General features: G+C 49.8%; 1 protein-coding gene across 1 annotated transcript in view; it reads right to left on the reverse strand.

Moving 5' to 3' along the window:
• Positions 1–10,775, reverse strand: part of LOC142586384 (uncharacterized) — a 31,511-nt gene extending 20,736 nt beyond the window's left edge. The window contains exon 1 of the mRNA XM_075697632.1: positions 8,466–10,775. Coding sequence (XP_075553747.1) covers positions 8,466–10,673 — 2,208 coding nt within the window. The 5' untranslated portion in view covers positions 10,674–10,775. The remainder of the gene's footprint in view (positions 1–8,465) is intronic.
• Between the last annotated feature and the right edge of the window lie 2,515 nt (positions 10,776–13,290).

Below are 13,290 nucleotides of genomic sequence, written 5' to 3' on the forward strand. Positions count from 1 at the left end.
TGCGTGGACGTGTAAAGTTTGCGAGCACTTTCGGCACGTATGCAACCTCGCTCAGCCAACTTTTCTTTGTTGAGGATCCTTTTTAGCGGCATTATTAAATTTGAGTTGCATGCCACCGCGATTTTCAACCAGCCACCGCAAGCTGAGCACGGGAAAACGGACCAATCGCAGACGCAGCCACCACCCTCTTCATCTGGTTATCAATTTTCGGTGCACTGGCTGCGCCCCATCGAATCCCTTTTCTCTTGAGCGTGCTCCTCGCCTATTATCAGCCAATTACTTAAGATAAGCCGCTCAGTATAGACAATATTCTTCTTTAAAGCAAACAAAAGTGGCCTGCTAAAAATGAGGAGAGCATTTGATTGGTCTGTTTAGACAACCCCGCGGGTCACCGCCCGATGCTTGCGTCGGCGGTTGCGCAAATTTGACGTCAGGAGTTTGGAATAAAAGCATACTTGAATACTTTTACCTTATATGGCCCTTGGTGCAGTTTACCCGTATCCTTTATGGGTTACACTGTATCTAAACCTCAGCAGTCATGGAAGCATTACGGAATCAGGGGGTAGACGAGCCATATGTAAAAATACTGAAAGATGTCTATAGCGGCTTCACAGCCACCGTAGTCCTCCATAAAGAAAGCAACAAAATCCCAATAAAGAAAGGCGTCAGGCAGGGAGATTCGATCTCTCCAATGCTATTCACAGCGTGTTTACAGGAGGTATTCAGAGACCTGGAGTGGGAAGAATTGGGGATAAGAGTTAATGGAGAATACCTTAGTAACTTGCGATTCGCTGATGATATTGCCTTGGTTAGTAACTCAGGGAACCAATTGCAATGCATGCTCACTGACCTGGAGTGGCAAAGCAGAAGGGTGGCTCTAAAAATTAATCTGCAGAAAACTAAAGTAATGTTTAACAGTCTCGGAAGAGAGCAGCAGTTTACGATAGGTAGTGATGCACTGGAAGTGGTAAGGGAATACATCTACTTAGGACAGCTAGGTAGTGACTGCGGATCTGGATCACGAGACTGAAATAATCAGAAGAATAAGAATAGGCTGGGATGCGTTTGGCAGACATTCTGAGATCATGAACAGCAGGCTGCCATTATCCCTCAAGAGAAAAGTGTATAGCAGCTGTGTCTTACCAGTACTCACGTACAGGGCAGAAACCTGGAGGCTTACGAAAAGGGTTCTACTTAAATTGAGGACGACGCAACGGGCTATAGAAAGAAGAACGATGGGTGTAACGTTAAGGGATAAGAAAAGAGCAGATTGTGTGAGGGAACAAATGCAAGTAAATGTCATCATAGTTGAAATCAAGAAAAAGAAATGGGCATGGGCAGGACATTTAATGAGGAGGGAAGATAACCGATGGTCATTAAGGGTTACGGACTGGATTCCAAGGGAAGGGAAGCATAGCAGGGGACGGCAGAAAGTTAGGTGGGCGGATGAGATTAAGAAGTTCTCAGGGACAACATGGCCACAATTAGTACACGCCAGAGGTTGTTGGAGAAGTATGGGAGAGGCCTTTGCCCTGCAGTGGGCGTAGCCAGGCTGATGATGATGACGATGATGATGATGATGATTGCATTGTCTCCGCGATTGTCCCACCACAGAAAACTGGGAAGGGAGGGGGAGGGAAGGCGGTCGGGGAGGAGGGGGGGTGTAGGACAGCCTTGCTTTATTAGGCACATAGTGAAGAAGCACATGTAGAAGCACATGAAAAACCTTGCATTCTGCCTCAAAAGATTTCAACTTTTCACACTGGCAGAACCTTCGCTAAATAAATATTCTTAGCCCACAAAAGCGTTAATCACTTGCTCAGGAATCTCGATGATGAGTTGATCGACTTGCTCACTGGAAGGATTAATGAAGTCTGACGCAGTGGACAGGTTACCACACAATGGAAGACGGCCTGCGCGGTACTCATCCCCAAACCCGGTAAAGCACCACTTAAGACCCACTTCCTTGACGCCCTGTGTCGGTAAGGCGCAGAGCATGCCCTGCTCAACCGGCTCAAGGTGCACATCGAGACCAATGACATGTACACCCACAATATGATTGGTTTCAGAGCCGGCCTCTCGACATTGGACGCCATGAAGCTGATAAAACATGAGATCATCGACCGGGGCACGGAAGATACCAGAGACATCCTTGGATTAGATCTGCAGAAGGCCTTCGACAATATCTCGCACGAATGCATTCTCCAGTCTATTGCCGGCCTCGGGCTCGGGAAGAGGGCCTACGACTTCGTCCGATCCTTCCTTATCCAGAGAACTGCCAAGATCAAGATCCAAGGATACCTCTCGCAAGAGATCACCCTCGGTTCACGCGGCACGCCTCAGCGCTCAGTCATCTCCCCAACATTACTTAACATCACAATGATCGGGCTTTCCAAGGAGCTCGCGAAGATTCAAGGAATCAACCATACCATCTATGCAGATGACGTCACCATCTGGTGCGTCGGCGGGAGCGAAGGCCAAGTTGAGGCCGTCATACAGAGCGCCATCGATGCGACCGAGCGCTTCCTCCGCCCCACTGGGCTCAAATGTTCTCCATCCAAATCTCAACTACTTGTCTACAAGAAAAGACCCAGAGGCAGCGGCCATCGTAATTGGAAATCCGCGTCCGAAAGCGAAATACGGCTTTTCACTTGAGACGGGTCCGCGGTGCCCAGAGTGGACTCGCTCTGAATATTGGGGATGTATACCGAGTCTAACGGATGCACTAGAATCGCACTCAGAAAGATCACCGCCAAGACGGAGAGTACTCTCAGCCTCATCCGAAGGATCGCCAACAGGCACCGGGGAATCAAGGAAGACAATATGATCCGCATTATACATGCTTTTGTTCTCTGCCACCTTTCATACTCGGCGGCCATACATAATTGGCATGTTGCAGAGACGGACGGACGGACGGACGGACGGACGGACGGACGGACGGACGAACGGACGGACGAACGAACGAACGAAAACGAACGAACGAAAGAACGAACGAACGAACGAACGAACGAACGAACGAGACCTTTTCTTGCTGGCGCTTCATTACCACATTTAAACCTTCAGACGCATCATGTGGGGTGCTAAATACCACGTCCGTCTCAAAGAACTATGAAGTTGGCGTTGGGCGACGAACGCGACCCGCAACTGGGTTACGCGAGAGCACACGCCCTTTTCACCGGTGCGTCTCCGACCACCAGCCGCCGATCGCCAACCTGAAAACAGGCGAAAGAAGCGGAGAAAGCTATTCGTTTTAAAATGCACATAACACTATGCGCAGTCCGCAGTGACCGCATACCTACAAGTTCCCATACAGGAAATATGTTGGTTTCAATACGAAACTGATTTTACCTTGGCGGTCGGAAAAGTTTCATTTAACTTAAAGATTTCACTTAACTTTCAGTGCGTGCATGCTTCCCAATGTCGTCAGAGAAAATTTCGGGTTCCTTCATGCGTTCACAAAACCCTTCCAACGTAGAAACTTCAAGCTACCCGAAAATGGCGACATTGGTTCTGCCAACAAAGGCACGGCACACATCTCTTTCTGCCGATTCAATCCGACATTGCACGACTGCGTCACTGCAGTGACAACACCGTCGCAGCTGTAAACGGATATAAACAGGATATAAACATCTCTTGTCGAAGGTACAGGTAAGCTAAAGTTTATTTGATGCACAGCATTGCCATGGCAGCCATGATGGGCCCGGCGGACCGTAGGCCTGTTTAGTGGCTGGCACATGCTTTGGATCGTGCTACGCAGTAGGTGCGGCTGGTCCGCTACATTGCGCAAATTGATTAAAGAGCACGCAGTGATATAGGGAAATAATTGTGCAGCAAGCATCGACGATAATTGTCAATGTAAGCTACTAGCCAGACCGACCGACCGACCGAACGAACGAACGAACGAAGGAAGGAAGGAAGGAAGGAAGGAAGGAAGGAAGGAAGGAAGGAAGGAAGGAACGAAGGAACGAACGAAGGAACGAACGAACGAAACCTTTTCCATCTCAAAGAGCTATGAAGTTGGTGTTGGGCGACGAACGCGACCCGCAACTGGGTTACGCACACGCCCTTTTCACCGGTGCGTCTCCGACCACCAACCGCCGATCGCTAACCTGAAAACGGGCGAAAGAAGCGGAGAAAGCTATTCGTTTCAAAATGTACATAACACTATGTGCAGTCCGCAGTGACCGCATACCTACAAGTTCCCATACAGGAAAGATGTTGGTTTCAATACGAAACTGATTTTACCTTGGCAGTCGGTAAAGTTATCCAAGTTCAGACGCTGCGAGCGTGCAACCTTCAAGTTCCACACTCGAGTGCACAATGTACCCACTCACTAAAGGCTACGTCTATAAGGCACGAACGCCTGAGCTCTTTAGCACTAACCGCCTGGCAAGAGATTCTGTAAACGGGCGCTAAGACGCTGGCAGGCCATGATCTTGAGTGCAGTTCTGCCACGTATGGTAGTGTATATCATCCATGTAAAAAAATTGGAGGACGCTTAAGATTCGCCTTCAAGAGTGGAACGCGACAGCGTTCCCGTCGACCCGCCAAGGGGTGTAAGACAATGGGCTACGGCGCAGCGACTACGCGCCCCGCATGGGACGCGGTGAGCTTCGAGCAACGCAGCGTTCGGCGCGACAACGAAATGTGCACCTGAGCAAGCGACGCACGCCTGAGCCTTAGAAACAGCTCGTTTCTAAGGCAACACCGCGTTCACTAGAGGCGCTTTTGTACCGTTTTGATGCATCGAACTCGTGGCTCAGCGGACAGCAATATAAACCTGAATAAGTGTGTCGGCTTGTGGCACGGCCGGGGGCAAACAACGCCGCGTGTTTTTGAAGGTATGCAGTGGAAGCTCACGCCTGGGATTTATCTTGGTGTACCATTAGGCACACATCGAGACACTAACGACTTATGGAATGGCAAAGTGCAGGAATTAAAAGCTCAAACTGATAAGTGGGCCGGACGTGACCTCTCTATATTTGCACGTGCGGCTATCTGCAGAATCTTCTTGGTGAGCAAGCTGTGGTATCTCATGCAAGTCCTGAGCTGTTCCCGATTCAACTTCAAAAAATTCCATAGAGTATTTGCTGTTTTTGTGTGGCAGTCTGAATATGAAAGAACAAGAAGGAACAACTTGTTTCGCAAGTTGGGTCAGGGGGGCTTGTCATTACCAAATTTATACTTAAAGCAACTGATTTCTAGATATTTGTTTTTACGGGACACGACAAATCCTTTCTTGCGAACAGTTATTCAAGTCCGATTGAGCAATGTCTTACCTAACTTTGTTGTCTCGATGAGGGAGGGTGGGTGTTACGCAACGAGTAAATTTTTACGTGAGGTGGTCGTAGCATTTAGATTTTTAAACCACCACTTTTCCATAGAATATTTGGCTACAGTCAGTCGTAAGCGGATAAGCTCGGATTTAATAGATATTATGTTCCCAGAACCATTATATCGATCAATGTACCGCGAAGGCCAAGGGAAAGATGTCCTAAAACGTGTGAAACGAATGATTGTACCAGGGGGAGTGAAAACATTCTTTTTTAAACTACATACTAATACTTTGCCTGTAAAAACATGGCTAGAGGAAAGAGGGGAATATTTACCATGGGGGACTAACTGTTTGATTTGCAAGAAACCTGAAACTATAGAACACGTTTTTCTGGACTGTTGGAGTGCGGTCTTCTTTTGGGATATTATGCAAAGAACTATTAAAAAAGAATTGCCGTCAACAGCGCATGGTATCCGTTATCTATCCACAGTGCAAGACAGTACACCTTATGACATGTTCTTTCTTTTCGGCCTTCACCTTATCACGCAGGAAGACTCGCATAGTAGGGTAACGGTTTAATGCGGGTTAAGGTTACATTGAACACACCGACTGATCACACCAGCGGCAATGGCTTGACTGACGCCCGTCGCGGGCAAACAGCGAAAACAAGCGAGGCTCCCGGAAACGGAAGCAGGACTAGGTAGGTGACGATGTCGGTGCGGCTACTTGTTGCGCAGGTCACGTTGCGCCATCTGTAGCAGCCCACACCAACTGGCCAAGCCCCATCGCGTCACTCACATTCCACCCCCGTCCGGATGACCAAGTCCCTTGGTCTAACTTGGCGTCCATATAGTCACTCAAGCACGAAGTCTCGCAAGTGACGGGGAAGGTGGCGCACACGCTGTTGGCGCTGAGGCTGTGTTTGGTGGATGGCAGTTTCGTCATCAGGGACTGTAGTGGCGGATGTTTCCCCTTCAAGGCTGGACTAAAGGTGTGCCACATGAGATGACGGAGGCACATACAACTTAATTTGCGAAACATGCACAGTTCTTGGCTGGTTAAGCAGGCGAGCTGTCATTCCTGACACACGCAAAGCCTTGAATGTGGATGCAGTCAACTGCTCAGTGAGACGGTAGAGCCCTCTAAAGCGCGGTGCCATTTTCTCGTGGGGCGCTGGCGCTTGACGTTTGATCCATACTAGGTCACCTACTGTGAAGCTATGAGAGCGATGGGTACTATCATAGTGGCGTTTGCGGGTGGCTTGAGCTGCTTCTGAATTGGCAGATGCCTCTGAACGTTGCGCTGTTACATCAAGGACGCGCTCAACAAGGCCGGTTTGTTGGAGCGACCGTTGTTGCTGGAGAGGAACCTTAGGCACGTAGCTGAAGAGTAACTGGAATGGCGAAAAGCTGGTGCTCGAATTCACCGAAGTGTTAACCGCAAAGGCTGCTTCATGGAGCTTTGCAGGCCATGATAAAGGTTCCAAAGCACATATTTTCCGTAATACTGTAAGTAATGTTCCATTGCTTCGTTCAACGAGGCCATTCCCTTCAGGTCGGTAGGCTGTTGAATAGTGCAGCTCAACGTTATGTAAATGCATGAACCGCTTGAACTCTGTCGACTCAAAGGCCGACCCATGGTCTGAGAGACAGTGGTCAGGTGCACCATAGCAATAAAATACTTTATGCAAAGTCTGAATAACTTCGCGTGCCGAGGTTGACGGAACGGCTCCTGGAGCAATAAAGCGAGTTGCAAAATCAATCACATTCAGTATGTACCGTGATGAGTTGCTGGGAGGCATAGTTATGTGGTCGATAGCAATGCTCGAGAATGGAACATCTGAAGTTGGCATTTTGCCAAGAAAACCAACACTTCTTGAGGTTGGACGGTTATACTGCTGGCAGCATTGGCAGGATGACACGTAGCTCTTGACTGTCTTTTCCATACCTGGCCACCAGTAGCGGTCTTGCACTTTGTGTAAAGTCCGCTTGACGTCGAAGTGACCTGCACCATCATGTAGTGCCTGGAGAATGGCGGGACGCAATGACGATGGCGCTACAACAGCATATGTTCCTGAAGGTGTCCGATGGTATAGCACGTTGTCGATTAGGTTGAACTCGGCCGGGGCATCTCCATTAGCAAGGCTTTGAAGAATTGCACTGCATTCGGGGTCTTTTTCTTGAGCGGTAACCAGCGCTTGAGCGGAGTGTGTGACTGCACACGAAAGTCTAGACAAATGGTCAGCTACAACATTCTGCCGTCCAGGCAAATGTCTGACCGAGAAGTCAAATTCAACCAAGTCCATGAGCATGGAAGTAAATCTGCGAGATGGTTTCACACACTTCGTCAAGCAAGCAACAGTCCAGTTATCTGTAACTAGGACGAACTTGATTCCGATTAGATACTGACGAAATTTCACTGTTATTGCCCAATGTACTGCGATGCCTTCCCACACGTTACTGTGAAGCTTGCGTTCGTCTAGCGTCAGGGATCGGCTAGCATAGGCAATAACACGTTCTTTGCCATCCTGAAATTGTGACAACACTGCTCCTATGGCTTCACCAGAAGCATCAGTGGTTACTGTTGTTGCTGCATATTGATTGAAATGAGCAAGTAGCGGTGGCTTTGTAAGGGCTAAGCGAATAGCTTGGAAGGCACTTTCGCATTCTGGGGACCACAGAAATGTGGACGACTTGACAAGGGCTTGAAGAGGGGCTACCACTTTAGCGAAGCCCTTGATGAATCGACGGTAAAAGCTGGCTGTCTGTATCCAGGAAAGGACTTCCTTTTGGTTTCGGGGAGTTGCGATACGGTACATGGCAGCTGCTCTTTCTGGATCCGGGCGATGGCCTTCGCTTGAAATGATGAACCCAAGAAATTTGATGCAAGCGAGACCGAAGGAACATTTCTCAAGTGAGGCCTTAAGTCCACTGGTATGCAGCAACTGGAGGGCCTCTTCCATCAAGTCTGCGAATGTGGCGAATGACTCTGCATAGATAAGGATGTCATCGAGGTATACTCGTATGCCGCTTTTATCCGGGCGAGGCTGAAGGTCTTGGAATACCAGTTGCATGGCTCGCTGAAATGTGGACGGTGCATTCTTTAATCCGAATGGCATTCGGGTCCACATGTAAGTTCCGTGGTGGGTGATGAATGCGGTTTTCTCATAGTCCTGGGGTCTCAGGCTGACTTGCCAGTAGGCGCACTTAATGTCCATTGTGGCGAAGTGGGCGCAGCCAGCGATGTCCTGAATGATGTCATCCACCAGAGGTAGGGGGTGCACAACCTTGATCGTACGTTCATTAAGTGGAATGTAATTCACACACAAGCGTTTCTTTCCACTGCGAGACACCACAACGACTGGGAATGCCCACGGGCCAGATGCAGGGAGGATGATATTTTGAGCAAGAAGCTTTTTAATTTGCCTTTCGAGGAACTGCCTGTCTTCTAGCGTATATCTGTAAGGGCTGCGGCTGTACGGCACGGTATTGGGCAGCAAATCAATGCGATGTTGAGTGTCAGTAAAGTGACCAATGTCATCTTCATGCCGAGAAAAGACGGCATTGTTCTTGGCCAGTATGTCAGCAATGACAGACTGCTGTTCAGGCGAGAGCTGGCTGCCTAGGCTGGCTGGTGGAAGTTCGGGGTGGATGGTCACAGGCACCGTAGTGCAGACTTGTGTGGCAGCGCTGCTTTCCAGCGGCACTGTCTTCGCCGCCAGAACTTGCCAGGGAGGCTCTTCTGGCGAAGGTAAGGGTTCTCGTTGTAGACAGTCTTGTAACGTTGCTTCTGCCGGTGCAAAAAGTTTTGAGCGGGCTAAAATGACGGCATTGGCCATTCGCGGGACCAGACGCTGAGTGGCTAGAATCATTACACCCGTGGCTGGATGTTGTAGCTGAGTGGGCTCTGGTGGCTGGAAGATCAAGCGGGCTCGCGCTGCCAAAAACCAGTCTTCACCCAGAATAAGGGGTAGGACGTTGTTCTCCAAAACTGCTGCCTCAACCACACCAGTGATAGGGCCAATAGTTATCTTAAGGAGGGCGGACCCAACTGGTAGCGCTGTACCACCTCCAACGACGGCAAGAGGGAAATTAGTCCATGGCAAGATCATTGCGGAAGGTAGGATGGCTTTAGAAATCAATGTCACGTTCGAGCCAGAGTCCGGATATGCTTCATGTTCTCCGACTCCTGCAATAGCCGCCGTGAAAAATGGACATTGATGTTGGGAGCCTTCAAGTTTTTCAGGCATACTGTGAAAGGCCCGTGGCTGTTGGGCATCAGGGATGGTTGACGGTGGTGCCCTGTTGCTACGCGAGGGACATGCCGACGCCAAATGCCCTAACTCTTTGCACTTGTAACAAGTTGCTTGTGCGATGTCTTGGCCGCTCCGGAATGCTGGGGCCCCATACTGTGCAGAAATGGCTTCGTATCTTCGTTCCTGTTGTTCCTTGGGCAACTCGGAAATGCGCTGTCTTGGCTGGGCTGTTGTAGCTGTTGGCGTAGCTGGTGGCTGGAAGTTATATTGCTGACGTCCTGAATTGCCACTTTGAGATGAACGAGGGGGTGGCTTCTGTGGAAGCAGCGGTTGCTTTACGCTTGCCCTGTCATGGGCACGTTGAGTGCACTTGTCTAGGCTTGTGCACGTGGACATGAAGTCACGCACTGTTAACGGCCTATTAGCCGCGATGGCAGCAATGACATGTGGTTCTTGAAGACCTTGTAGGAGGTAATCAATCTTCTGGGCGTCGGTAAGGGTGACGGGGCAGCTTTCAACTACACGCAGCTTTGCGTAAGCGTACTCTTGTAGGCTCTCGCCTGGGCCCTGTCTGATCTTTATGACGCGTTCCTGCCATTCGATGAGGGTCAGCTCCGATGAAAATGTTTCCCTCAGGGCGGCGCTCCATGTTTCCCAAGTTGAATGGTGATTTCCAAAAGCGAGGTGCCAATTACGAGCTGTGCCTTTCAGTTTACTTGCGGCAATGAGACGGGTGGTGGCGTCGTCCCATGCGGCAAGCTGCTGTACCCGGCGGACGTCATTGAGCCAGACATTAACATTTTGTGCTGGAGACTGATCGAAGTAAGCAATCGATGACGATAGGTCTGGCAGAGTGGTAACTGTAGTCGAGGGGCGTGGCATCTGCTGAAGTAGAAGTGCCAGACTTTCGAGCGTCGCGGTATCAAGGGTCAAACCTGAGTTGCCGGCGGTAAACGCCCTCTCCACGCTTGACCGTGGCGTTGCCTCGCGACGTTGGTGAATGTCAGCTTCGAGGCGCTGAATGAGCTCTTCTTTAGAGCCGGTGCTCTCTAACTCGCGCCGGGCCAATTCATCGCGGATAAGGTCGACTCCGAGCCGCGACATGGTCGTTGAGTCAAGCTCCTCCCAAATAATTCCTGGCATGATGCACCGCAAAGCGAGGCTGGGCGCACGGGAGACTAGGCGAGTGAGCGCTAAGCCACAGGTTGTGCGCGGGATTCAAGTTAGTTCCGGGCTAGTTGTGAACATTCACGGCAGTACTCATCTAACGGCCGTGCTTTTCTTCTGATGCAGAGTGAACAGAGACGAGCGGTAAAATGGCTGAAGTATCTTCAGGCGTGAGTCTTCGGCGGCGTGAGGGCGCGACTACAATGCCGAATGCGGCTGAAGAGGCGTACTGACCGTCGTTCTTGCGCTGCCGTGGCTGAATGGCTTGGCAGAGGTTCGGGGTCGACTGCGCCAGATGTGAGGCTTGGGCTGAACGCAGGAAGACTCGCATAGTAGGGTAACGGTTTAATGCGGGTTAAGGTTACATTGAACACACCGACTGATCACACCAGCGGCAATGGCTTGACTGACGCCCGTCGCGGGCAAACAGCGAAAACAAGCGAGGCTCCCGGAAACGGAAGCAGGACTAGGTAGGTGACGATGTCGGTGCGGCTACTTGTTGCGCAGGTCACGTTGCGCCATCTGTAGCAGCCCACACCAACTGGCCAAGCCCCATCGCGTCACTCACAAGTGAAAACATTCTTTTTTAAACTACATACTAATACTTTGCCTGTAAAAACATGGCTAGAGGAAAGAGGGGAATGAGTAATACTTGTTGGGGGGCTAGTTGGTGCATGTTTCCAGAAGAGGGTTACAGCGCCGAAAAAACACAACACACAGCAAGCGAGACGGGACAGGCGCCTGTCCCGTCTCGCTTGCTGTGTGTTGTGTTTTTTCGGCGCTGTAACCCTCTTCTGGAAAGAGGGGAATATTTACCATGGGGGACTAACTGTTTGATTTGCAAGAAACCTGAAACTATAGAACACGTTTTTCTGGACTGTTGGAGTGCGGTCTTCTTTTGGGATATTATGCAAAGAACTATTAAAGAAGAATTGCCGTCAACAGCGCATGGTATCCGTTATCTATCCACAGTGCAAGACAGTACACCTTATGACATGTTCTTTCTTTTCGGCCTTCACCTTATCTGGAGAAACCGCATGGCTGTAAGGAATTGTGATATAAATGTGAGAACAATAAACTCATATTTTGCTGAAAATATCAGTAAACTACGGGAAGTGTTTAAGAAGTTAGCGTATGACGATGATCTGTTGTCATTGATGGATGCCCTTGCCAAAATGAAAGTTTTGTAATCTCAACTGCAAGCTTCAAGCGCAGCGGTGGGAAAGTGAATATTGTCAGATGGTGGGAGCAATGTGTATTGATGTATCTGTTGATTGTCTGGAAAAAAAGAAAACAAAAAGAACTCGTGGCTCAGTGGTAACGTCTCCGTCTCACACTCCGGAGACCCTGGTTCGATTCCCACCCAGCCCATCTTGGAAGTTGCTTTTTATTTATGAAGTGCCTGCCGTGATTTATCGCTCACGGCCAACGCCGCGGACGCCGACGCCGACACTGACGCCGACGACACCTGCTTTTCTGCGACACGAGCTCCTTAACGCTATCGCGTTAAAAGGGAAACAAAGATAGGCAAGGGCCACACGCGCCAAACTGCTGCCCCTTGATGGCGCCTCATGAACAGCAGGTTGCCGTTATCCCTCAAGAGAAAAGTATATAATAGCTGTGTCTTACCAGTACTCACCTACGGGGCAGAAACCTGGAGGCTTACGAAAAGGGTTCTACTCAAATTGAGGACCACACAACGAGCTATGGAAAGAAGAATGATAGGTGTAACGTTAAGGGATAAGAAAAGAGCAGATTGGGTGAGGGAACAAACGCGAGTTAATGACATCTTAGTTGAAATCAAGAAAAAGAAATGGGCATGGGCCGGACATGTAATGAGGAGGGAAGATAACCGATGGTCATTAAGGGTTACGGACTGGATCCCAAGGGAAGGGAAGCGTAGCAGGGGGCGGCAGAAAGTTAGGTGGGCGGATGAGATTAAGAAGTATGCAGGGACGGCATGGCCACAATTAGTACATGACCGGGGTTGTTGGAGAAGTATGGGAGAGGCCTTTGCCCTGCAGTGGGCGTAACCAGGCTGATGATGATGATGATGATGAGCTGGTACTTTCAATTGCACACCAATCAAAATGCCGGTGAGTGCTATCTTGGTCACAATACAGTGAGAACACGAATCAGAAGGGAGATTCAAAGCGGGCGAAAGCTGGCGCCGTGGTGAATGATCGATCTTGCTGAATTATTTTGGTGTCCGTCGGATACACGACAGTATCGTACAAACAAGGAACCTTCGAAATCGGGAAATGAAGATGGTGTGATAATATGTGGTACGTGGGAGTGGAAAGTATAAACATATGAAGACAGTGCGCCGTGCGGTGGCGAAGAGGACAGCGACTCTTTGCAAATATCCGCAAGATAGCCATGATCATCATCGACACTAATTTGGGAGCGTCGGCAGTGGCGCCTCAAAAATTGGTGGAAGCTTAAGCTTCACCTTAAAGAGTGAAACGCGACAGCGTTGCCGTCGACCCGCCAAGGGGTGTAAGACAATGGGCTACGGCGCAGCGATCACTTACGAGGCGCTCCGCATCGGACGCGGTGAGCGTCGAGCAACGCAGCGTTCGGCGCGGCAACG

The sequence above is a fragment of the Dermacentor variabilis genome, chromosome 6 (genome assembly GCF_050947875.1).
Source record: "Dermacentor variabilis isolate Ectoservices chromosome 6, ASM5094787v1, whole genome shotgun sequence".
Classification (NCBI taxonomy): Eukaryota; Metazoa; Arthropoda; class Arachnida; order Ixodida; family Ixodidae; genus Dermacentor; species Dermacentor variabilis.